Source organism: Trachypithecus francoisi, unplaced genomic scaffold (genome assembly GCF_009764315.1).
Source record: "Trachypithecus francoisi isolate TF-2019V2 unplaced genomic scaffold, Tfra_2.0 Lachesis_group11, whole genome shotgun sequence".
NCBI classification, from domain to species: Eukaryota; Metazoa; Chordata; class Mammalia; order Primates; family Cercopithecidae; genus Trachypithecus; species Trachypithecus francoisi.
Window position 1 is genome coordinate 98,991,949 of NW_022681456.1, and position 26,103 is coordinate 99,018,051.

General features: G+C 41.6%; 2 protein-coding genes across 6 annotated transcripts in view; both read right to left on the reverse strand.

Moving 5' to 3' along the window:
* FGD4 (FYVE, RhoGEF and PH domain containing 4) overlaps positions 1-1,823 on the reverse strand; it is a 263,419-nt gene extending 261,596 nt beyond the window's left edge. Inside the window, exon 1 of the mRNA XM_033222467.1 lies at positions 1,287-1,823. Within this exon, the coding sequence (XP_033078358.1) occupies positions 1,287-1,533 (247 nt within the window). The 5' untranslated portion in view covers positions 1,534-1,823. The remainder of the gene's footprint in view (positions 1-1,286) is intronic.
* Positions 1,824-5,401: 3,578 nt separating this feature from the next.
* Positions 5,402-26,103, reverse strand: part of BICD1 (BICD cargo adaptor 1) — a 285,326-nt gene continuing 264,624 nt past the window's right edge. For 3 of the 5 annotated variants that reach the window (XR_004439970.1, XM_033222476.1, XM_033222475.1), the window contains one exon: positions 17,659-23,536. Coding sequence is in view for 3 of the 5 variants with exons in the window: in XM_033222476.1 (XP_033078367.1) it covers positions 23,531-23,536 (6 nt within the window). In the remaining 2 variants the exon portion in view is untranslated. Of the gene's footprint in view, positions 5,710-17,468; positions 23,537-26,103 lie in introns of those variants that run through there. The other 2 variants (XM_033222473.1, XM_033222472.1) reach the window with 2 other exon arrangements.

The following is a 26,103-nucleotide window of genomic DNA, read 5'->3' on the forward strand; positions in this document are numbered from 1 at the left end:
TCACAAAAATAAGGAATTTGGTGCCCACTATCCTCCAATTGAAAACAGTTGATGATTAACAAATTCTGTACATTAAATAACTTGAAAAACCATTAAATAAATACCTTCGATCCAAAGCGAATCATTTTCATTTGATAAGGAAGAAAACACCCTCCCATTAATTTGAGTGAATCACACCTAAGACTGGAAGAGAGTTCAGAAACTGTTTCACTAGTGTCCTCATTCTGTAGACGAGGAAATGAAGACCGAAGGCACTGTAATTCAGTTACTTGTTTACATATGTTCTCACCTCACAATTTCTGCCCTTATCTAGTGTAGTTATATATTTTTAATTCATCATGTTTTTCTGCTCTATGCCTACTACAACTTCAGAACCAGGACTAAAAGGGAACATTTAAAAGCTCTAAAATTTATCATATTTAAATCGTCATATTTGCTTAATCAGAATGAAATGCGTGAAAATAATTAGAATTATTTGTATTTCTGCTGCTCAAATGAGGTTTTGCCTGGTAAGCTGGTCTACATAGCAGACATCTCTGGTTACCGCATAAAGGAGGGGAGGGGATTTTAAAGAAGTTTTGCAAATCAAAGAAAAAAGAAATCCCTAGTTTCAAACTCGCCTGGGGAGAAGGAACACATTTATAAGACGGGGGAGATTATGTGGCCTTGAATAGATCGCCTTGAATAGATCATCTTGAGAACTTATTCGATGAGAATTCAGAAATCAAAACACCGCATTACTGACCTCTGAACCTATTAACATGAAAACAGCAATAATGATTCCGTTTTCTGATACTAGGAACAGCTTTCCTTGCCGCTTTTCACACACAGCCTGGGAGTCAAACGTCCCTTTAAGAAAACCCAGGCACTAAGGAGGTTGCTCACCACACCTAAGTTGTCGGACCTGGGTGGACATCAGCCTCCCCTTCACCGTATTAGGCCTTCACCACCGCTGCCCAAAGCAGGAATTTAGCGAAGCAGCTTAAGCTTCAGTAGCTAGAAAACTGGTCTTTCCAATTCCTAACAAAAGTTAGAGAGAAAGAAAGAATTATACCTTTACTTTCTGAATTCTCTGAGAAGTGACCTCCAGGGCAAGCTCAGCGGTAGGCGGATTCCTGCCCAAGGTCCTCTGGGGGAAGGGACAGCATAGCTAAGGGAGTGGGCGGCCGAGCGCAGCGTTCCACGACGAGTCTCTCGAACCAGTTACTTCCGCAGCGGGAGGAGAGGGCGCACCTGCAGGGCGCTGAGAGCGTCCCTCACCCGCACCTACGCCCCGAGGCGCTTACCTGTGGTGCCTGAGGGCACCTGGCCCTTGAAGGCAGCCATCCCCGCACGTCCCAGGTGCGACGCGGGCCTGCTCCAGGGCCGGGGGACCCCAGGCGGCAGGTAGGAGGGGTTGGACTTCCGCCGGATCGCCACCCGCCTGAAGTTGGAGCCGCCCTCGTCGCTCATCGTGCCGGGCTCGACCGCCGCTCCGCGACTCCTCCCGCTGCCGTCCAGCCGCGAGCGGCCCCTGGGGGGCGTCGCCTGCATGCCCAGGTTCTGTGCGACTCCGGAGGCGCCCTCTACTGCGGCGTCTCCTCAGCGAGTGCTTCCTCTCCCTGTCCTTCCCGGGACGCTCCCTCCGGGCGTCTCGACGAGTTTGGCTGCAACTCCTCCTGCGGCAGCCGCAGCGTCTCGGTCTCTGCAGCTCCCGCACTCACTCAAAGCCGCTACCGCAGTGGCCAGGCCGGGGCTGCCTCCACCCCTTCCTCTGGAGCCAATCGCCAGCAGGCCCCCAAGGGCGGGAGAAGGAGAGCGCAGAGGGTTCAGCCTGTTGGCGCCGCCGCCGCCTCCTCCGGCCGGGGAAGCCGCCAAGAACTTGCCGTGCCCAGCGGACCGCCCTGGGCGCGGCCCCGGAGCTGCAGCCGGTTCGCTCTGTCCGGCCCCGCCCCGCCGCGCCACTGCCTCGCCCTTCGGCGGAGGGGAGCCGCGCGGGCGCGCACCTGCGGCCGCACACCTGGGGTGCTGCGAGGCGGGGGGCCGCGCTCACCTGCGGGCCACGCAGTGCAGTCGAGAAGAAGTCAGCTACTCTGGACCATGTCCAGAGTGCTTGCATTCTCGCAGACCCACACTCTGAGGGTCGCATATGTGTCTCAAGCCGTTGTGCTGAACCCTTGATCTTATGTCCTAAAACTACCGAATAAGTATTTCAGATCAGCAAGGTGCTGAACCTACAGTGGGGTCACGTAACACTGCAGAGCTGGAGTCTCCGCACCGAAGTCTGTCCTTACTCCACTGAACCAAACATCTTGCCAGGGACAGAAAATGAAATAAGGGGTGTGGAAGTAAAAGAGCAGGGGTAGAGGTAGCAATCCACAGGTTTCCAGAAAAGCAGCAGACCCTCCATTCAGGACTTCATTAGGAATACAATTTAACTTTGTTTGTTTGTTTGTTTTGAGACAGGGTCTCGCTCTGTCACCAAGGCTGCAGTGCAGTGTTGTGATCATAGCTCACTGCAGCCTCGACCCTCTGGTCTCAAGCAATTCTACTGCCTCAGCCTCCTGAGTAGCTGGGACAACAGGGGCGCGCCACTACTGCTGGCTAATTTTTGTAGGTTTTGTAGAAATGAGGCCTCGCTATGTTGCCCAGGCTGGTCTCTAACTCCTGGGCTCAAGCAATCCTACTGCCTTGGCCTCCCAAAGCGCTGGGATACAGGCTCAAGTCACTGCGCCCAGCCTAGAGTCCTTTTAAATTATCAAGTCATATTTTTGTTTTTAACACCAGCTAAATACTAAGTTGAAGAAATGCTTTTTTGTTTGTGTGTTTGTTTTTTAGATACTGATCACACCTTGACCCAAGCTGGAGTGCAGTGGCCCTATCAACTCACTGCAGCCTTGACCTCCTGGGCTCGAGGGATCCTACTGCCTCAGCCCCACCACTAGCGGAAACTACAGGCCCATGCCACCAACCTCAGCTAATTATTATTAGTAGTAGCATTTGTTTATTTATTCTTAGTGGAGATGAGGTTTTCCTGTGTTGACCAGACTGCTCTCCAGCCCCTGGACTCAAGCGTTCCTCCCACCTTGACCTCCCAAAGAGCTGGGATTACAGTCGTGAGCCACAGTGCCTGACCAAAAAAATACATTTTTAATTGACTTGCTTATCTGCATTTGAAAATTCACTAGTCTAGCCGGGCGCGGTGGCTCACGCCTGTAATCCCAGCACTTTGGGAGGCCGAGGCGGGCGGATCACAAGGTCAGGAGATCGAGACCACAGTGAAACCCCGTCTCTACTAAAAATACAAAAAAAAAAATTAGCCGGGCGCGGTGGCGGCCGCCTGTAGTCCCAGCTACTCGGGAGGCTGAGGCAGGAGAATGGCGTGAACCTGGGAGGCGGAGCTTGCAGTGAGCCGAGATCGCGCCACTGCACTCCAGCCTGGGCAGCAGAGCGAGACTCCGTCTCAAAAAAAAGAAAGAAAAAGAAAATTCACTAGTGTAATAAAAAAGAGGCTGTGTCCCAAAATCACACAGATAGGAGGCAAAAAGGCACCATTCCAAGTACCCCATCTCAAGCCAAGTTCTCCAGCCATCACTTCCATCTTGGAAGCCACCCCACCTTTTTTCAAATGGTCATTCACCCAAGTACCATCTCCAGCCCCATGAAGTGTAACAGTAATTCGATCTTTCACCACTTTGTGGAGGGCAGTTCAACTGTTTCAGTCTCCCTGGCTGCTACCCAAATAAACGTACTCCGGAAGAGAAGGAACTAGCCCTCTAATGTTTTGTGCAGTCATTCAGACCTTTATTAAAAGGAGCTTTTGCTCCCTTAGGATTTGTTATTCCTGTATCACTGTATTGCACCTATTCTCTTTCTGAGAGCGGGACTGTTATCTCCTGTCCCATATAGTATCAAAAGTAATTTAAACAAGTAGTTTCAAATATAAATTAAAGAAGAAAGTTTTGCCGCCATATACATAAATTAACTATAAATGCAAATTTCTAACTTAGTTTATTTGCCTCAATAAAAAGATGGTGTTGAAATCAACAATACTATAGTAGCGCCTTGGCTTAGAGCAACCTTTTTTTTTTTTTGAGTAGAGTTTTACTCTTGTTGCCCAGGCTGGAGTGCAATGGCATGATCTTGGCTCACTGCAACCTCCTCCTCCCGGGTTCAAGAGATTCTCCTGCCTCAGCCTCCTGAGTAGCTGGGATTACAGGAGCCTGCCACCACACCTGGCTAATTTTTGTAGTTTCAGTACAGATGGGGTTTCACCATGTTGGCCAGGCTGATCTCGAACTCCTGACCTCAGGTGATCCGCCTGCCTTGGCCTCCTAAAGTGCTGGGATTACAGGCTTGAGCCATCACGCCCTGCCATATTATACTTTTGTACATACCATGATAAAATCAACAAAAGGTGACACACTGAGGCTATAAGACTATTGTGCCAATCTATAATTCTAATTTTACATCTTTCTCCAATGACACTATTGCTCTATACAAGGCTCACACATCTACTACGCATTTGCAGTAGCCCACACAGCTCTGCATGATTAGAATTCAGCAGAGGCTGGGCACAGTGGCTTATGCCTGTAATCCCAGCACTTTGGGCAGCTGAGGCACTAGAATTGCTTGAGCCCAGGAGTTCAAGACCAGCCTGGGCAACATAGTGAAATCCTGTCTCTACAAAAAAAAAAAAAAAAAAAATTTTTTTTTTTTTTTGAGATGGAGTCTCCCTTTATCGCCCAGGCTGGAGTGCAATGGCATGATCTTGGCTCACTGCAACCTCTGCCTCCTGGGTTCAAGCAACTCTCCTGCCTCAGCCTCCCGAATAGCTGGGGTTACAGGCATGTGCCACCATGCCTGGTTAATTTTTGTATTTTTAGTAGAGGTGGGGTTTCACCATATTGGTCAGGCTGGTCTCAAACTCCTGACCTCATGATCCACCCACCTCGGCCTCCCAAAGTGCTGGGATTACAGGCGTGAGCCACTGCATCCGGCCAATTTTTTTTTTTTTTAATTAGTCGGGCATGGTGGCATGCACTTGTAGTCCCAGCTACTTGGGAGGCTGAGGTGGGAAAACCACTTAAGCCCCAGATGTTGAGAATGCAGAGAGCCATGATTGTGCCACTGCACTGCAGCCTGGACAAAAGAGTGAGACATTGTATCAAATAAATAAATTGAAACAAACAAACAAAAAAAAGAATTAACACTCTGAAATTTTCCATGAAAAAGAGACAAACTGATGAAAAAAAAAGAGAGAGAGAGAGAAACCTGAAGTCAGTGATATTATTTATGCAGTACTTCAAATAGTTTGTTTTCAAAGTAGACACAAATAGATACATGATAAACACTTTAGTGAGAATATTGGCACTCAAAAATATTTTTTAAAAAGGTATAAACATTTTCATGGTAATAGTTTTCAATTTGTTAAGAGAAAACAGTCTCTTCATTTTTTAGTCTCCAAATTGCAAATCAGAAACTTTGTTCATGAGGCTGGTCTGAATGCAGTGATGTTTACAACAGACTGATCACAACCAGTTACAGATTTCTTTGTTTCTTCTCCACTCCAATTGCTTTCCATAACTAGCCTTAAAAAAGAAAAAGAAAAAAAGGCTGGGCACAGTGGCTCATGACTGTAATCCCTAATGCTTTGGGAGGCTCAGGTGGGAGGATTTCTTGAGTCCAGGAATTCGAGACCAGTCCGGGCAAGAACATGAGCCATTCTCTCTACAGGGGAAAGAAAGAAAGAAAGAAAGATTTTAATGGCATCATTATTTATGGGTTTTTTCTTTTTTTTTTGTCCTGGGGGAGAGGGAGGAAGTGGCTCATCATTATTTACAGCAGTAAAAATCTTGAAGCAACTTAAGTAGCCAATATAGAAGAATATTTTGTTTTTTAAAAAGTATAATTTATTCATCCTATAGAATATTATGTCAACCTTAAAAATATTGTAATTGAAAACTTTCAATAACCTACAAAAATATTCATCATAAATGTTACAAGGTGAAAAACAGGATTTAAAATTGTATATTCAACATGATTCAAAGAAAGGCACCAAAATGTTAGCAGCACTTTTCATTGAGAGAGCTTATAGGTGAATTGTATTGCTTCCTTTCCACTTTTCCCTATCTTTCAAACTGGCTACAGGAAATATATATTACTTTATTACTAGAAAAAGAGAAGCGAGCATTTGAGAAATAAATAAATGAATGGGATTGGCAGACCTGTATCTGTGGCCAATCTGAAAAAAATAAGCTAATTTATTCCAGGTGAAATTAAAGTTTTTATCCTCAACTGAGCAAACGTCTCCCAAACTTCCTGTCTGTGAGGCAGAGATGCAAATCCTGTCCAAGGACACAGAGAACCTCTGCTAGTGACAAGTATAATGAGTAAGGCTAGGCTGTTAATAGGATCTTGAACTTAAAAATCTGACACTGCCTCCGCAGCCTAATTGGTGTGATTATCACTTAGCCAATTATCATCCTGTGTATTTGCTGATCTAGGAGATCTTTAAGAACACAATCAGTTCTTGAATAATTTGAACAACATCTTAGGCACAGTTTTTCCATCTGAAAATACACACTGTCACAGGCTTTCCAAGTCTGTTTTCAAACTTTATTAGATGCACTCTAGAACATATTTTAACTATATTATATTGAATTTTACATCCTAAATTAATGGAACTGCTTTAGAAGCATGGGTATACTTCAGTATAGGATTGCAAGTGCCAGGAGAATGCCATTACTTCAACACATATTCCAGTGTTTTATGTTTGATAGTTGGTATAATTTTGCTCAGTTGATCATAAAGAAATTCTTTAGATTCTACTGATGCAAAAAGAAAAAGAACTCTTCACAAGAAATAATTGAATAGACTTTTAGTAGGGAAGATTTTCACCAATTAGGCTTTATTCTCATCTTTGATATTTATTTGTTTGATATTTATTTTGTTTTGTTTTTATTTTTGTTTTTTGAGATGGAATCTTACTTTGTCTGGAGTCCAGACAGAGTCCAGGCACGATCTCAGCTGACTACAACCTCCGCCTCCCAGGTTCAAGCAATTCTCTGTGCCTCAGCCTCCCAAGTTGCTGGGATTACAGGCACCTGCCACCATGTCTGACTAATTTTTGTATTTTTAGTGGAGACAGGCTTTCACCATGTTGGCCAGGCTGGTCTTGAACTCCTGACCTCAAGTGATCCGCCAGCCTCGGCCTCCCAAAGTGCTGGGATTACAGGTGTGAGCCACCACGCCCGACTGTTTGATATTTGTTAAGTACTCCTAATACTTACCTAGGTATAAAATGTGATGATGCCCTTTCCATATTACATAAACATATTAAGTACCATGGCCTTTATTTTCTAATAAAGTAACCCAGAATTAGGAAAACTATTCATGTGAATAAAGCAAACACTGACTTTTAAATATATACTAATTTCTGTTAATTCTACTGAAATAGCCAACTTTGAAGTTTGAATCTGTATAAACCTAAGAAAAATGGTAACACTCGACAGGAAAAAAAAAAGTAATGCAAAGCTTAGCAATGTAATAATACTTCTTTTTTTTTTTTTTTTTTTTTTTTTTTGAGATGGAGTCTCCGTCTTGTCACCCAAGCTGGAGTGCAATAGTACGATCTTGGCTCACTGCAACTCTGCCTTCCGGGTTCAGGCAATTCTCCTGCCTCAGCCTCCCAAGTGGCTGGTATTACAGGCATCCACCACCACGCTCAGCTAATGTGTGTGTGTGGGGTGTGTGTGTGTGTGTGTGTGTGTGTGTGTGTCTGTGTGTGTTTTGAGATGGAGTCTTGCTCTGTCGCCCAGGCTGGAGTGCAATGGCACAATCTCGGCTCACTGCAAACTCTGCCTCCCGGGTTCACACCATTCTGCCTCAGCCTCCTGAGTAACTGGGACTACAGGCGCCTGCCACCACACCGGCCATTTTTTTGTATTTTTAGTGGAGACAGGGTTTTACCATATTGGCCAGGCTGGTCTGAACTCCTGACCTCAGGTGATCCACCCACCTTGGCCTCACAAAGTGCCGGGATTACAGGCATGAGCCACTGCACCCGGGCAAATAATACTTCTTTATTTTTATTTATTTATTTATTTTAGAGAAAGGTTTTTGCTATGTTGGCCTGGTTGGTCTTGAACTTTTGGCCTCAAGCAATCCATCCTCCTGCCTCGGCCTCCCAAAGTGCTAGGATCACAGGCATGAGCCACTGCACCTGACCAGCAATGTAATAATAGTTCTTACTTTTGTATTAGGAAGTTTATGAGAAAATATTTTAAAAGACGCCCTTAATTTTATAGAAAATCTGGATGAAAGGGTCATTCAGGGAGAAGAGAGTTGGAATTAAGGACTAGAAGAAAAAATAGCCTAGTTTCTGTCTATATGTTGGAAAATAACATTATGACTTATCTCAAAGATTATTTATACAGTCAATTACAAGTTCATTAGAATTGACAGTTGGCTGGATGCAGTGGCTAATGCCTGTAATCCCAGCACTTTCAGAGTCTAAGGTGGGCAGATCGCCTGAAGTCAGGAGTTCGGAACTGGTCTGGCCAACATGGTGAAACCCCATCTCTACTAAAAAAAAACAAAACAATTAGCCGGGCTTGGTGATGTGCTCCTGTAATCCAAGCTACTTGGGAGGCTGAGGTAGGGGAATTGCTTGAACCAGGGAGGTGGAGGTTGCAGTGAGCCGAGATCACACCACTGCACTGCAACCTAGACAACAGAACGAGACTCCGTCTCAAAAAAAGAAAAAAAAAAGGCCAGGCGCAGTGGCTTGTGCCTGTTATCTCAGTACTGTGAGAGGCCGAGGCAGACGGATCACCTGAGGTCGTGAGTTTGAGACCAGCCTCACCAACATGGAGTTTGTCTCTACTAAAAACACAAAAAGTTAGCTGGGCATGAGCCTGTAATCCCAGCTACTTGGGAGGCTGAAGCAGGAGAATGGCTTGAACCCAGGAAGTGGGAGTTGCAGTGAGCTGAGATCGCGCCATTGCACTCCAGCCTGAGTGATAGAGTGAGACTCTATCTCAAAAAAAAAAAAAAAAAAAAAACAGGAGTTACAGTTATCAATAAACCAGTTGAGTTAAATTATTTGATACAAATATTTAAAGGAGAAACCTAAGTGGACAAGTCCCAAAGCTTCAAAAAGGCATGATTTATAAAATAAATATTGGGATTTTAAAGCAACACTGTCATGAAATAAAATATATGCGTATTAGCTGGGCATCACGGTGCACAGCTGCAGTCTTAGCTACTTGGGAGGCTAAGGCAGGAGTGACCCCAGGCGTTCAAGTCCAGCTTGGACAACACAGCAAGACCCTGTCTCTCTTATTTATTTACTTTTTTTTGAGACAGAGGAGTCTTGCTCTGTCGCCCAGGCTGGAGTGCAGCGGCATGATCTCGGCTCACTGCAACCTCTACCTCCCGGTTTCAAGCAATTCTCCTGCCTCAGCCTCCCGAGTAGCTGGGACTACAGGGGTGCACCACCACGCCCAGCTAGTTTTTGTATTTTTAGTAGAGACGGGTTTTCATCATGTTGGCCAGGATAGTCTTGATCTCCTGACCTCGTGATCCGCCCACCTCGGCCTCCCAAACTACTGGGATTATAGGCATGAGCCACCACGCCCAGCTGACCCTGTCTCTTAAAAAAATACATTTATATCTATATCTATATATGCATATTTTGTAATGGTTATGCCAAACTATTACACAACTTAAAAATACTTGTTTTTGAAAATGCTATTACTTAATGTTAATTGTTGTTTGATATTTATTTTTACTTTCATTTTTTTGAGATAGTCTCCCTCTGTCACCCAGGCTGGAATACAGTGGCATGATCAAGGTTCACTGTGGCATTAAACTCCTGGCGTCAAGCAGTCCTCACACCTCAGATTCTCCAGTAGGTGGGACTACCAGCAGATGCCACCATGCTTGGCTAATTTTTTCATTTTTTTTATAGAGATGAGGACTCGCTATGTTGCCTATGGTTGTCTCAAACTCCTGACCTCAAATTGATCCTCCTGGCTTGGCCTCCCAAAGTGCTGGGATTATAGGCATGAACCACTGCACCTGGCCTGGTATTTTTAGATAGAGAATTAGTTCTACAAAATTTGGAAAAAAAAATTGAATATGGGTTATTTAATATTTTTTAAAACTGAAGCAACCATGATGTGAAAAGAATGATTTTTTTCTTGTTTTGTCTTTTTGATGAGGCCCAACCTGATCACCCCATTTAATAATCTGTTTTACGGCTGAGCGTGGTGGCTTACGCCTGCAATCACAGCACTTTGGGAGGCTGAGGCGGGTGGATCACTAGGTCAGGAGATGGAGACCATCCTGGCTAACACGGTGAAACCCCGTCTCTACTAAAAATACAAAAAATTAGCTGGGCGTGGTGGCGGGCGCCTGTAGTCCCAGCTACTCGGGAGGCTGAGGCAGGAGAATGGCGTGAACCTGGGAGGTGGAGCTTGCAGTGAGCAGGTATAGTGCCACTGCGCTCCAGTCTGGGAGACACAGCGAGACTCCATCTCAAAAAAAAAAAAAAAAAAAAAAAAATCTGTTTTACTTTCTCCCTACCCCAATCTGACACAATCTTTTTTCCCTGTTCTTTTTATTTTTACGTTACAGTTTCATAATCTAACATACTATGATAGCTATATAATTATTATAAAACTCTTTTTTGTTTGTTTGTTTGAGACAGAGTCTCCCTCTGTCGCCCAGGCTGGAGTGCAGTGGCACCATCCCGGCTCACTGCAACCCCTGGCCCCAGGGTTCAAGCGATTCCCTTGCCTCAGCCTCCCTGAGTAGCTGGGATTACAGGCTCATGCCCCTGCACCCAGCTATTTTTTTTTTTCCGGACCTTAGGTGATCTGCCCGCCTCAGCCTCGCAAAGTGCTGGGATTACAGGTGTGAGCCACCGCGCCCAGCCACTAATACTATTTTTAATAACACAGTACCTAGATAATTGGGGTCCTATATATTGACATGCATGAAATTCATTCATTCATTTATACATGTGTTAATTCAGCAACTGTTATTGAGAGCTTATTTCATCCCAGATTCTACTCTAGGGGTTTGAGATACATTAGGGAACAAAACGAGGGTTCATACCTTTTGGAAGTTCCTATTATATATGTACCATGGATGGAGGAGATACAGAAAACGGTAGTATCGGCTGGGCGTGGTGGCTCACGCCTGTAATCCCAGCACTTTGGGAGGCCCAGGTGCGTGGATCACTTGAGGTCAGGAGTTAGAGACCAGCCTGGCTAACATGGTGAAACCCCGTCTCTACTAAAAATGCAAAAAATTGGCCAGGCCAGGTGGTGCATGCCTGTAATCCCAGCTACTCGGGAGGCTGAGGCAGGAGAAGTGCTTGAACCCAGGAGGTGGAGGTTGCCGTGAGCCGAGATCGCCCATTACACTCCAGCCTGGGCAACAAGAGCAAAACTCTAGCCGGGCGTGGTGGCTCACGCCTGTAATCCCAGCACTTTGGGAAGGCGAGGCAGGCGGATCACGACGTCAGGAGATCGAGACCATCCTGGCTAACACAGTGAAACCCCCGTTTCTATTTTAAAAATACAAAAAATTTAGCTGGGCCTGGTGGCAGGTGCTTGTAGTCCCAGCTACTTGGGAGGCTGAGGCAGGAGAATGGCGGGAACCTGGGAGACTGAACTTGCAGTGAGCCGAAATAGGCCACTGCACTCCAGCCTGGGCGACAGAGCTAGACTCCAAGTCAAAAAAAAAAAAAAAAAAAGAGTGAAACTCTAGTAATAATAATAGCTACTAAAGACTAAACACTGTTTGAAAGATGTTATATATGTTATTTCATTTAATCTTTGTAATAACCTTGCCAAGTAGGCTTTTGTTTTATTTTTGCTGAGTTTTGCTCTGTTGCCCAGGCTGGAGTGCAGTGGTCTATCTTGGCTCACGGCAACCTCCACCTCCCAGGTTCAAGCAATTTTCCCTGTCTCAGCCTCCCAAGTAGCTGGGATTACAACCACGTGCCACCACACCTGGCTGATTTAGAGCCGGGGTTTCACCATGTTGGCCAGGCTGGTCTCAAACTCCTGACCTCAAGTGATCCACCCAGCCGGGTTTTTTTTCCCAATCTCAGGTGATCCGCCCGCCTTGGTCTCCCAACGTGCTAGGATTACAGGCATGAGCCACTGAGCCCAGCCCAAGTAGGCATTTTTTAATCCTCATTTAAAAAACGAGACCACTTAAGCTTGGAGAGGGTAAGAACCTTTCTAAAGTGACAGAGCTAGTAAGTGCCAGGGTTAGAATTTAAACACAATTTTATTTATTCATTTATTTAGAGACGGAGTCTCACTCTATCGCCCAAGCTGGAGTGCAGTGGCGTGATCTCGGCTCACTACAAGCTCCGCCTCCCAGGGGCTCACGCCATTCTCCTGCCTCAGCCTCCCAAGTAGCTGGGACTACAGGCTCCTGCCACAACGCTCGGCTAATTTTTTTGTATTTTTAGTAGAGACGGGGTTTCACCGTGTTAGCCAGGTTGGTCTTGATCTCCTGACCTCATGATCCGCCTGCCTCGCCCTCCCAAAGTGCTGGGATTACAGGCATGAGCCACCACGCCCAGCTGATTTTGTGCTTTTATTTCTGGCTTGTGAAATTTTTGAGAGCCCACATTTTCTTAATTTTTTTCTTTGGATAAATCATTTATTTACATGGTTGAAAACAATATATAAAAAAGGCATTCATACACTGGAAGAGTCTGGCTTCCACCCTTTTATCATACCCTTTGCTCTTTTACAGATAACCATTTTTATTGGTGTCCACTGTTACTTTATCCAAAACAAGAAAAACTTAATATATATTTTTATATTCTCCCCTTTTTACATATAGGGTGGTTTACTACACATAAGCACCCATGTATTCAAAATCAATGAATTTCAATGAGGTAAATAATTTCTTTTTTTGTTTATTTGGAATAAAGGTTGTCACGAATCACTGATTAATCTTGGGCTAATAGCTCTTTTCAGTTAGGCAAACCTTCCTGTGACATTTGACTGACATTATTAATACTTTACAACTTCAAAGGACATCAAACTATAAAAGTAGCAGTAGGGTTCTTAAATTAGTTTTACTTTAATATACACAAATTAAAATGTCTACTGCTGCTTTTTTGAAGATTTAAAGATTTTTATAATCTTAGTATGACTTGATACTCGTGTCAGAGTTTAGAAATTTTGAGTTGACATGTTATGGCTTCATTGGAATATGGAAGTATTGCAAGATTCAACTTTAGATCTGTTTGATATATTAGCATTAAATATTTTTCCCCAGGATATAAACACGTTAATATTCTTCCTTCCAAGCACAGAAACTTAGAAATCTATTTTGTTACAAACAAAGCCCAGTTTCATATATATATATATATATATATTTTTTTTTTTTTTTTTTTTTTTTTTTTAATTTTTGAGACAGTGTCTTGCTCTGTCACCCAGGCTGGAGCATAGTGGCACAATCTTGGCTCACTGCAACCTCTGCTTCCTGGGTTCAAGCTGTTCTCCTGCCTCAAACTCCTGAATAGCTGGGATTACAGGCGCGCACCACCAAGTCTGGCTAATTTTTGTATTTTTAGTAGAGATGGGGTTTCACCATTTTAGTCAGGCTGGTCTCAAACTCCTGACCTCGTGATCCACCTGCTTTGGCCTCCCAAAGTGCTGGGATTACAGGCATGATCCACAGCGCCTGGTCAACAAAGCCCAGTTTCTGAATAGCTACATTCAGTGTTGAGATCCTGAATAATTATTTCAGCACATTCTGGGGCAAGGCTGATTTCATGGCCTGTGGATCCCTGCAGTCAAACAAGGCCCTGTGCTTAGAAGGACCCCATGCTTGACCTAATGCATTGCTGTCACTGTCTTGAAATTCTTCCTATTTTCTATCAAGGAGCCTTGCATTTTCATTTTGCACTGGGACTAGCAAATTATATAGACAAGTCCATCTTGGCGTATGAAACATATGTCTATCCTACTTTTTACAGTCTTTCACCTGACTTTAGTAGTAACAGAAGCTAACTTACTGAATTACCTTTCTTTTATTCCCTACTGATATAGATAATAAGGAAAATGAGGTGCTGGGCATGGTGGCTCACACCTGTATTCCGAGCACTTTGGGAGATCAAGGAGGGTGGATCATCTGACGTCACGAGTTCAGGACCAGGCTGGCCAACATGATGAAACCCCATCTTTACTAAAAATACAAAAAATTAACCAGGCATGGTGGTAATCCCAGCTACTCCAGAGGCCGAGGTAGGAGAATCGCTTGAACTTGGGAGGTGGAGGTTGCAGTGAGCTGAGATTGCCCCATTGTACTCCAGCCTGAGCAACAAAAGTGAAACTAAAAACTAAAAACTAACTAAATAAATAAATCTTAAAAAAAAAAAAAAAAAAAGGCTGGGCACAGTGGCTAATGCCTCTAATCCCAGCACTTTGGGAGGCCGAGGTGGGCAGATCACGAGGTCAAGAGATCAACACCATCCTGGCTAACATGGTGAAACCCCATCTCTACTAAAAATACAAAAAAATTAGCCAGGTGTGGTGGTGGGCACCTGTAGTCCCAGCTACTTGGGAGGCTGAGGCAGGAGAATGGTGTGAACCCAGGAGGCGGAGCTTGCAGTGAACTGAGATCACGCCATTGCACTCCAGCCTAGGAAACAGTGCGAGACCCTGTCTCAAAAAAAAAAAGAAAAGGAAAAAGAAAACAAGATATTCTTACTTTAACGTTTCTTTACTATTTAACAAGAAGCCACTATAGTTATGATTTATCTTTATGTTGCTTCCTACATTCAAATTATATTATAAATTGTTTACTTTTGACACTGGCAATATTTTTCCCAGAGATTTATCTTCCTTGACAGTTATTTTGTGGATTAATTATTCTGACGGTCTTCTAAAGCATTTAAGTGTAGTTGATTCATAAATTGTTTAAGAAACTCAGTTGGGGCCGGGCGCGGTGGCTCAAGCCTGTAATCCCAGCACTTTGGGAGGCCGAGACGGGCGGATCACGAGGTCAGGAGATCGAGACCATCCTGGCGAACACGGTGAAACCCCGTCTCTACTAAAAAAATACAAAAAACTAGCCGGGCGAGGTGGCGGGCGCCTGTAGTCCCAGCTACTCGGGAGGCTGAGGCAGGAGAATGGCGTAAACCCGGGAGGCGGAGCTTGCAGTGAGCTGAGATCCCGCCACTGCACTCCAGCCCGGGCGATAGAGCGAGACTCCGTCTCAAAAAAAAAAAAAAAAGAAACTCAGTTGGGCATGGTGGCTCATACCTGTGTAATCCCAGCACTTTGAGAGGCCGTGGCAGGAGCATCGCTTGAGTCTAGGGCTTTGAAACCAGACTGGGCAACATAGGAAGACCTCATCTTTATAAAAAATAAAAAATTAGCCAGGCATGATGGTGTGCACCTGTGGTCCTAGCTACTTGGGAGGCTGCAGTGGGAGGATCACTTGAGCCTATGAGGTCAGGGCTGCAGTGAACTGTGATCCCGCCAGTGCACTCCAGCCTAGGCCACACAGCAAGATCTTGTCACACACACACAAAAGAAGAACAACTCTTAGATTTATTTCATCGTACATACTTAACCTCCTGTTACAGGGTTAGAGATCCAGATTTTAGATTCACCAAGAAAGAATGATAGGCATAAACATTCACTTAATTTAAAGGCCATTTCCCCCAATTAGTTGATATGTAGTGCCTGCTGTAATTATTTAAGTAGGTGACATTAGGTTCTGTAAACTCAATTCTGGATGTCTTATGAGAAAGCTAGATGTCAAGAAAGCCAAGAAACTCACTTCTGAGGAACAACTACTCTAATTCAAAATTGACTGAGTTCCTACAATGTACTAGTCGGCGTGTGTACAACCAAAAACTAAGAAAATCCTTTCCTGGCTGGGCGATGTGGCTCATGCCTATAATTACAACACTTTCAGAGTCTCAGGTGAGAGAATTACTTGAGCCCAGGAGCTCAAGACCAGCCTAGGCAACATAGTGGGACCTCATCTGTACAAAAAAAAAAGTAAACAATTAGCCAGGCAGGTGTACATGCCTGTGATCCCAGCTACTTAGGAGGCTGAGGTGGCAGAATCATTTGAGCCCAGGAGGTAGAGGCTGCAGTGAGCCAAGATCATGCCACTGCACTCCTGCCTGGGTGGCAGAGTGAGGCCATGTTTCAAAAGGAAGAAAAAAAAGAAAATTCGGCCGGGTGTGGTGGCTTACGCCTGTAATCCCAGCACTTTGGGAGGCCGAGGTGAGCAGATCATGAGGTCAGGAGACAAGACCATCATCCTGGCCAACATGATGATATCCCATCTCTACTAAAAATACAAAAATTAGCTGGGCACGGTAGTATGTGCCTGTAACCCCAGCTACTCAGGAGGCTGAGGCAGGAGAATAGCTTGAACCATGGAGTCGGAGGTTGCAGTGAGCCAAGATGGCGCCACTGTGCTCCAGCCTGGGTGACAGAGCAAGACTCCCTCAAGTTCCCATCAATTCTGATCTCTTTCTCATCTCTTATGGGTTGCAGGAATCCTCCCAATGCCTTCACAATATAGGCTGCCCAAGTTGCCTGCAAAATACATAGATAAGAAGAGACTTTCTTGATGCATCCTGCTGTTTTTGCTTTTGAATGTGACAGACTATCAGCTTTATCATGTAAGAGAAAGTCAAGCATCAAATAGACTTATAGATCCAACCTCAAAGAAAAACAATAGTTCTTTTGGAAGAGAAAAAGGAAAGATTTGTAGAAAAGTTGACATTATTTCTGGTGCTGTATTTATGCAGCAAGTGAGCAGACAACTTTAGCCAGGATGTTGGCTGCCCGTGTGGCACGAATTTGATTAGCTATAATGATTGCGTTAGATATTTTAACTCACTAGAATGCCATATTCTATCTGGCTCTCTCCCTCCTCCACCCTTTAAATAAAGTCGAATCAAAGTGGATGGTTCCCAAAGCAGCTGATTTACTACAATATGTATTTGTAGGAGGAGCTAGTCAATTAACCTCCCTCAAAGTTTTGGAACTCTGCTGTTCCAAAAAGAACAAAGAGGAAAGAGAACAAAGACGAACTGTCTCCCAAAATAATTCATACAAACTTCTTTCTTCTTTCATCAAAATAATGTTTCCTGTTTTAGAACAAGCATTTTCTTCATGTTGGTACATTTCTAATCGAATTCAGCCAAGTATATCCTCCTGCCAAAATAGCTTTCTAGAAAAGATTACAAGTAGAAGAGGTGATAACTGTAGGGAATGAGCAGAGTTGATGCACATTACTTATCAGGAATGTATAGAATTGTTGTTAAGGCAAAGCATCTAGTTTTTAGTTCAAATAAGTCCTCACTTTGAATAAACATGTAGAGCATATCTGAATTCATATACTCTTATCCTTTTTGTAAGTATACATCAAAACGACATACAGAAAAACTGCTCAAATTGATAAAAAGGCAGCATTAATGAAATGAACAAAAAATAACCAGTTTATTTACTGGAAAAAGTTATGCATGACACGATATTCAGTTGGTAACATAAACCAAGATGTAAGAATCGACATATTGTCTTCTGGTTATTTCTTAGCACTGGAGTGCCTTTTCCAACCATTGAGTGCACGATCAGATTACACAAACACAAGCACATAGCATGTGGATTCTCCCATGAGACATTATTCACTTAGGATTGTCTACAATAAAAAAAGTTAAAGTACAAGCAATAATAAATTCATAAGAATTTTTTGAATTTAAAACAAATGCATGTGTCTTTGAGAACATTTCTTTTGAAATTCATATTTTTAAAAATAACAACAAAAAAGTTTCTTAGATCAGTCTTTTAGTCACGTTTTCATATGGTATTTATCAGTAGGTGGAAACACTTCACATCATTTAACCCCAAAAGGCATAATAATAAAACTGCAATTAAATGTAGGAACAGTTGAATCATTACAACAATAATACAGTGTATAAATCAGGGCTGGCCACACAATACACATGTTAATACTGGAAAGAAATACAGTATCAGAATCATGGATGGTTCATCACATAAGCATAATCATGCAAATAAAAACAGAGTAGATTATAAAAATGTCATGAGATTTTCAAATAATAATTGTTTGACTCTCATAGTCAAACCATGGAGCTTAAACATTTCATGGGAATAATGTTAAAATGATGTATTTCCTCTAAGATTGGCTGCACAAATCATACCTATGAACCCAGTGGTTCATTCTGTATCTCCGTTATCTATCACTGAATAATTATTTTTAAATAAAATGATATTTCCCCTTACTTTATAGTTCTCTCATCTTTGTTTTAAAATGACTTTTTAAAAAGAAAAACATATTTACACTAAGAAGCACCAGATTTACTTCTCGGTGTTTTCATTAGAGAAAATGATCGAATAGTAATTCTGAAAGAAAAAAAGTAAAAAATATGTTCTCAACGAGTGTTCTACAGCAATTAAATTCCAATCACAGGAATAATCTGGCTCATCAGTTTATCCAGGCTTCAGTTTAAATAGGGCAAATTTTAAATAACTCGAGAAGTAAGGGATAAAAACACACTGAGGATTAGAGCCATGCATTTCAATATGGAAAGGAGACTAGATATAGATAACAATCTCCTTACATTCCTAATGGACAGAAGATCACAGAGAAATGAGACTTCTATAGTGTTCATCTTATGAATATGGGAAAGCATACATATGTGAAACAATTCATGCAAACATTTTACATTGCATATTTCTATGCACTCTCACCCTTACACTAAAGGCAGTTAATTGCTCTTCTTCTTAAGTAGAATATTCTGGAAAATTCTCAGTTGGGGAACATGTCTTAATACTAAATCTCTCTTTCAATTACACTTTGAATAATATGGACGAAAGACATGTCTAGATGAAATCTTTCAGGTATTAACATAATAGGATCAGGTTACAAATGCAATACATTAGGGACTCTGGCAGTTAAGTTGGCATATAAATAAAGATGAACTTAATTTTAGACACAACTCATCTGAGGGCATTATTACAGACAATGGAAAAGGTCACTCGGGAGCTAGATTGATCTTGTAGTTCCATAGAAGTTGATTTTAAGATAAAAAAGTACTTGTCAGTATCAGTACTGATCATGCTATCTGTCATAACCTATCATAACTCCAGTTCAACAGCTTTTTGAAGAATTATGTTCCCTTTACTTGAAAACATATTCTTGTACATTTTTTGCAGCCTTAAATGTAAGGATTACTTAAAATCACATCACTCTAGTTTATAAACAAACAAAAAAACTGGAGGGCAACCTTTTTAAAATTGTGAACTTTATAAGTTTCTTTCAAATGTAGTCCTACTTCCTACCTACCATATCAATGTATTTGTGGCAGCCTGAGGTTGAACCCACCGCAGTTCCTTACTGGAAATCCATCAGCTTCCCCCGATGTCACTGAGGGACAGATTGTAACTTTTGACTGATTATGACAATTATACCTTAAAATTGACACTCATCCCAGAAGAAAAGGTATTTCATTTCTTCCTTTTCATGTTTTGTGATCTCCATTTGAGACATGTAGAGAACTTTAATTAATACAGAATATCAAGAAATTTCCATATTTTTAGGTTATTGGACCAATGTTTCACGCTTGTTTCAAACAGAAGGACTTCTCTGCACAAGGATATTTTCCAAAGCACGAAAAAGCAAATGTCGTATACTGAAGATCCTTCTAAATAAAGACAAAATCTGAAATGCATTTGCCCCCACTAAGGCATTGCATACCTTCTATTTCTGAAGTATTCCTGAGGACATTGTTTTTTAGACTCTGACAATTGAAGTTTTTTTACTAAAAGTACTATATTCTGAACAATTTTAAAGATACCATAGAATATAGCTAGAAGAAAAAATAATACCAACAATCCTTCTTTTTTTCCAACCAATATCTTGGAAAAATTAAGATTGCCATCCTATTTTTAAATACAAAATATTTTATGATTAACCAGTAAAACTTTAATGTATCTTAAAACTTAAAAGAATCACAGGATTATGAACTCCCAGAACTGAAATGCATTCTCCTATCTTGCCACTTAATACTTACTAGACCACCAATGATATTCAATTTTTAAAAAACAACTATTCCTTATGATTATCAATTTCCATGTTAATTTCCCAGTGTTAAAAATCTCTTTCCTAGAGTTACTATACATCCTTCACACTGAAGTCTTTTTCATTCTAGACTTAGTAACAGTATCTTAGCTGATATCTATCATTTGTTAAATGTTCTTTTCTTGAAGACCACTATTGTACCTCCTCTTTGTTAGACTAAAGTATAATTTCTAAATAGGTCTTCCCTTATTTAACAATTTTCCTTTTTCTCAAAGTTCTCCAAATTCCTTTTATTAGAATCCAGAATTGGATATATGAATGGGATCTAATGGATTATGTGTGGACGAGAAAGATCAAGCCAAGCTCCTTTATTTATGCCACTCAGCACTCAGGCCAAAGACAATTTATGGCTTCTTCTTATTTTTTGATTAAGGAAAATCCTCAGGAGGAAAGCATTTCTCCATACTATTCTTTTCAATATTGTAATTGTGCTTACTTTTAAAAAACTACCTGTTTACTTTGCCAACTACTTTTACTTAGTTAGCATTAATCTTTGCTCACTGTGTTTGCAATAATTAGTCAGTATTTTTTAGTGTATTTCTGCTGTTTATTTTTCCTCTCCAAGTATGTCTTCAATCAGTTTTAATGAGGTTCATTCTTTTTGGTTCTCTAGTTCTTCCACTTTTCAATTTCCTTTTGAATTCCTGATGTTATCTTTACAGATACTGATTTTTATCAACACTACACATATTGATTCATTTTAAATGCCTATAAATAAATAGAGATATGGCTCAGTTTAAACTATACTAAATGATGCCACAGTGTAAATACATGTTATTCTCTCTTACTTCTTAGGGACTATCACTTAATTTTGTGCTGAAAATGAGAAATTTATTTCCAAGTTTCTATAACTTCTTGGCAAAGATTCACTAAAATTATTATTTTGATAGAATTAGTATTTCAGAACAAGCCTTTCCCACTCTATGAAGATAAATAACTGAAATGAAACTAGTTTATAATAGACGTAATAATACACTTTGTATTGGAAGAAATACATGTTTTGTGTGTGACCCGGCTTTTCATGGAGTCCTAGATCCAGAGTTAGGGATAAAGAATGCGAATACAACATCGCCTCACACACAGACAGTACTTCCTGCTGAACTCCCAGTCCCCCAAACAAAACCAATGCAGTGATATAGGAACATGTTCTGAGGTACGTTTTAAAAAGGCATATATTTCCCTCAGGCACAAACAGTTTTTATTAAAAGTCAACTTAGCAGCTATGCCACTTCTCAGGTCCAAACACATGGTGCTTGACAAAGGGGGAAAAATAAAAAAACAAAAAGTGAGGGCAGGGGTAAGCTTTCTTTCATTGAACGCTGATAAAATCCACAGTCTCACCAACACTGGTACCAGGCAGACACACCACCAATGAAATGAAGACAATGTTTCGGAACAGCAAGGCCATGCAGGTAGAAAAGAGCAGAAGGTCAGGCTGCTATGGTTAGGAACTTCGTGTCGAATCGTTTTGTTTCTGTTTCTGTACTTTAACCTGAATCCCTATTTTGGTGAAGAATTCAACTCTTTACTCCACGTTGCATAATAAATGACACTGTGGAAAATAGCACTCATATAAAGAACACAAAACGTCCTGGTTGCTTTGGTAATAGCGACCACTACTTAATAGGCGGATGACTGACAAAAGCTCCTGCAATGTGCTTTATGACTTACCATTTGGTCTCTGATGGACCACTCCATTTCTGTGCCACCCATGTCCGCTCAATAAGCTGAGTGGCTCCTGGATCTCCTTTCTCAGTGCCCTACACTGGTAACTGTCCTTTGTGTTAACAGTGAGGGTCATTTTTGTTTTGAAGAGAAGTTACAGATGTCTTTACATGAAAAGGTAAACCCTTATGGTTTTAAATAAGTTAAGGCTATCTGACAAAGACAAGGAATCAGGGCTAGGAGCAATTGTGTGGGCAGCACTTGATGGTTAAGGAGCCCAAGAGTGTTAGACCTTTCAGCTCAGTTAGCTGTTTTCCTTGTTTGTCAGATTATGTGCAAAATAAATTTTGCTATGAAAATCCACTGCCTTAAATCAAGTCATAAAAGTTACCCAGCAGAATCTGTAAATTAACCAGGAACATGTATTATCTCAAGATAATAGAATGTTTGTAGGCACCTGAGTGTTTGTCAAAAGTAGACAATGAGCTAAGGTTTATTATCTATTTTTTTTTGGCAAGGAAGATTCGTTATGAAAAAACCTAACAACAACAAAACATACAATTTTAATCAAACTTTGAACACTCTCTGGGTAAATTAATTAATTAAAGGCTATCTTACATCTATGTATGTATATATTTTCCTGTTTGTACTTGATACCTTTTATCAGGAAAGACTCAGTAGGACCCTGATTTTGGGAGAAGTAAAAAAAATCCTGGTTGTTAAATAAACACACCATTTTTTTCCCTTCAAGTTATTGAGCCTTCTTTAACGTTTTACACACATACACACATACAAAGGAGCAGCACCAGTACATCTACTCAACTGCGATGAAAAAATAAAATTAAAGATGCTATCAAATCAATAAATCATAACTTAGTCTCTTTCTTAGATTTACTTAGTAATGTCCAGTGAAGAACTCTAGTTAAAAATACAAAAACAAAACCCAGCAGTTAATAAGCTACTGATTAGAAAATAAGTGCATAAACAATACCAGCGTAGCAGCAAAATACAGTTATTGTTAACATTCTGATGCACCTCATTTATCATTTTGTGCAAGAAAAAAGACCACAGTCTGGCCAATTCCAGATTTCAAACTAAATTCAAACTCATACTTAATTGAGCAAATTATGCTTATTTGAAAATAAATGAATTAAATTCACTTCAGCGAAATTATTTTTATAGACATAAATCATGTAGCAAATAAAGTACAAAATAAATATCAATGACAAAAATATTGGAATCAACTTCCCTAGCTGAATTTGGAGTGTGAGGAAAGATGATATTACAATATATGTATTTTACATGTCTTAGGTCTCTCTTACGCTATCGAGGTAAAGCCAGCCATCTGAGACATGTTTCCTATTTCTTTTTTTCTTTTTTTTAAACTTAAATGAACTGTAGCCATTTGATGGCAGAAGTTTATCTGTGACTCAGAGAAACCACAAAATGTTTTATCACATCAGGGTCTGTGCTTCATGTTCTTCTCAACTTTCTCTCGTCTTCCAAAATGATGGACATTAATCCAATTGTATATCTAACAACTGAGAAGAAAACACCCGCTGGATCTTGGGCAGTATCCTGTGTGTGGCTACAAAACTTCCACCCCAGATGTTCGTCCACAGGAGATGAAGACTAGGGGTGAGGAGGCTTGGAGAGACAGTGGAGAGGGGCGCACTGGGAGCTGGAATGTGGCTGCTCCTCGGGGAGAGCTGTGTCAGGACTGGAAAGGAGAAACAAGCACGTCAGCAAGAAACACATTTCAAAGGGCCAGGCACAATAGTAGGGGTTAGACAAGTTATTTTTGCATACATTTAAGAACATGAACAGAAATCTTGCACAGTAAATGGTTTCCATCTAAAGCATGCCAAGATAATGGTGGCTTTTCAAAACAAGGCATAAAAAAGAAAAATGAAATGTATTAAGGAAATGATATATGAAAGTCACTATTTTTTTTTCTTTATTTTCTTGCCCCCAGCATTTTACAGAAGTTCTTTTCAATTTTTGCACAGTGTTGTTCTCCTAGGTCTCTGCGTTAGCTGTAAGATTTCATGAGATCAGTTCTTTTTAAACTTTAATATGCATTCAAATTACCTGGGGATCTCAGTATAAAGGGCAGGTTTGGATTCATTAGGTGTGGGGTGGGACCTGAGATTCTGCATTTTTAATGAGCTCCCACTGGTGCTGGTGGTACTGGTAGATTGACCAAGGCTTTGGAGTTTAGAGGATTCTATAGTTATCTGGTAGATCCAGATTCACTAGGATAAAGAATTTGCCTGTGGAAGTCTAATTTGCTCTAAGGATTCCTACTTGGGCTTGGAGGTATAAAAAATACAGAAGAGTTTTAGATTTCACTTTTTTTTTTTTTTTTTTTAAGATGGAGTCTCACTCTTTTGCCCAAGCAGCTCACTGCAGCCTCCGCCTCCCAGGTTCAAGCGATTCTCCTGCCTCAGCCTCCCAAGCAGCTGGGATTTCAGGCACGCACCACCATGCCCGGCCAATTTTTGTATTTTTAGTAGTGACGAGGTTTTGCCATATTGGCCAGACTGGTCTCAAACTCCTGACCTCAAGTGATCCACCTGCCTCGGCCTCCCAAAGTGTTGGGATTACAGGCATGAGCCACTGAGCCCAGCCTAACATTTCACATGTTAGGTATATAGTAGCTTTCCAAATGACCGCCTATGATAGCCTCTAGTTTGAATGAACCTGTGCTCAGGCCTATCAGTGTCTGGATGAATAATCTTGAAGAATAAAGAAGCAAAATCATTTGAGTTTCCTAGTATAAAATGACAAAACACATTTGGGTTTGGGCCTTTTAAAATGTGATTAGCGGCCGGGCACAGTGGCTCACACCTGTAATCCCAGCACTTTGGGAGGCCGGGGCGGGCGGATCATGAGGTCAAGAGATCGAGACCATCCTGACCAACATGGTAAAACCCTGTCTCTGCTAAAAATACCAAAAAAAATTAGCTGGTCATGGTGGCGTGTGCCCGCAGTCCCAGATACTTGGGAGGCTGAGGCAGGAGAATTGCTTGAATCCGGGAGGCAGAGATTGCAGTGAACCAAGATGGTGTCACTGCACTCCAGCTGCACTCCAATAGCCTCGCAACAGGGCAAGATTCCCTCTCAAACAAAGAAACAAAATGAGACTAGCAGTGGGGGAATCACAACATGGGATTTTTTTTTTTTTAATTAGAAAAGATGAGTATTTTTCTAAAACTCTTATTTTCCCCTTAAACTATGAAAGTCAGTACTATATAATTCATTTCTGCCAGAAGTGATGTTTGAGAGAATGATTCAAGGCTCATTATTACTATTCAAGCATAGCTTTTTAAAGCTAATATTGTTGGAATCATTAAAATTAGTATTAAACAAATAATTTTTATCTTTGGTACTGAAATTATCCTTTATATCTCTTACATTTTAATACAAAATCGCAATTATGTAAAATATCTGATTGGCTTGAGGTTATTTTTACTTCCCAAACTTTTTGAAGCGCTGTAAGTTTAGTGTAAAAGAAGATTTGCTGTTCTGTACTGGTTAAGACAAACACCGATTGCCGGGCGCGGTGGCTCACGCCTGTAATCCCAGCACTTTGGGAGGCCGAGACAGGCAGATCACGAGGTCAGGAGATCGAGACCATTCTGGCTAACATGGTGACACCCCATCTCTACTAAAAATACAATAAAAATTAGCCCGGCTTGGTGGCAGGCACCTGTAGTCCCAGCTAGTTGGGAGGCTGAGGCAGGAGAATGGCAGTGAGCTGAAATCGTGCCACTGCACTCCAGCCTGCGTGACAGAGCAAGACTCCATCTCAACAACAACAACAACAAAAAAGACAAGCACTGATAATAATTATTTTTCCTACCTATTTTTAAAATGTGGTAAGTAAACATGGGAGAACTGGAGCTTCAACAAAAAGCCTAAGAAAATAGTGCATAGTTTCATTTGTAATTTTTTTTGATAAAGTCTCACTCTGTCCCCCAGGCAGGAGTGTAGTGGCATGATCTTGGCTCACTGCAACCTTCCCGTCCCGGGTTCAAGCAATTCTTCTGCTTTAGCCTCCCAAGTAGCTGGGATTACAGGCGCCCACCACCGCGTCTGGCTAATTTTTAAATATTTTTAGTAGAGACGAGGTTTCACCATGTTGGCCAGGCTGGTCTCGAACTCCTGACTTCAAGTGATCTGCCCACCTCGGCCTCCCAAAGTGCTGGGATTACACACGAGCCACCGTGCCCGGCCTCATTTATAAATTAGAAAATAAGGCTGGGCGCGGTGGCTCACGCCTGT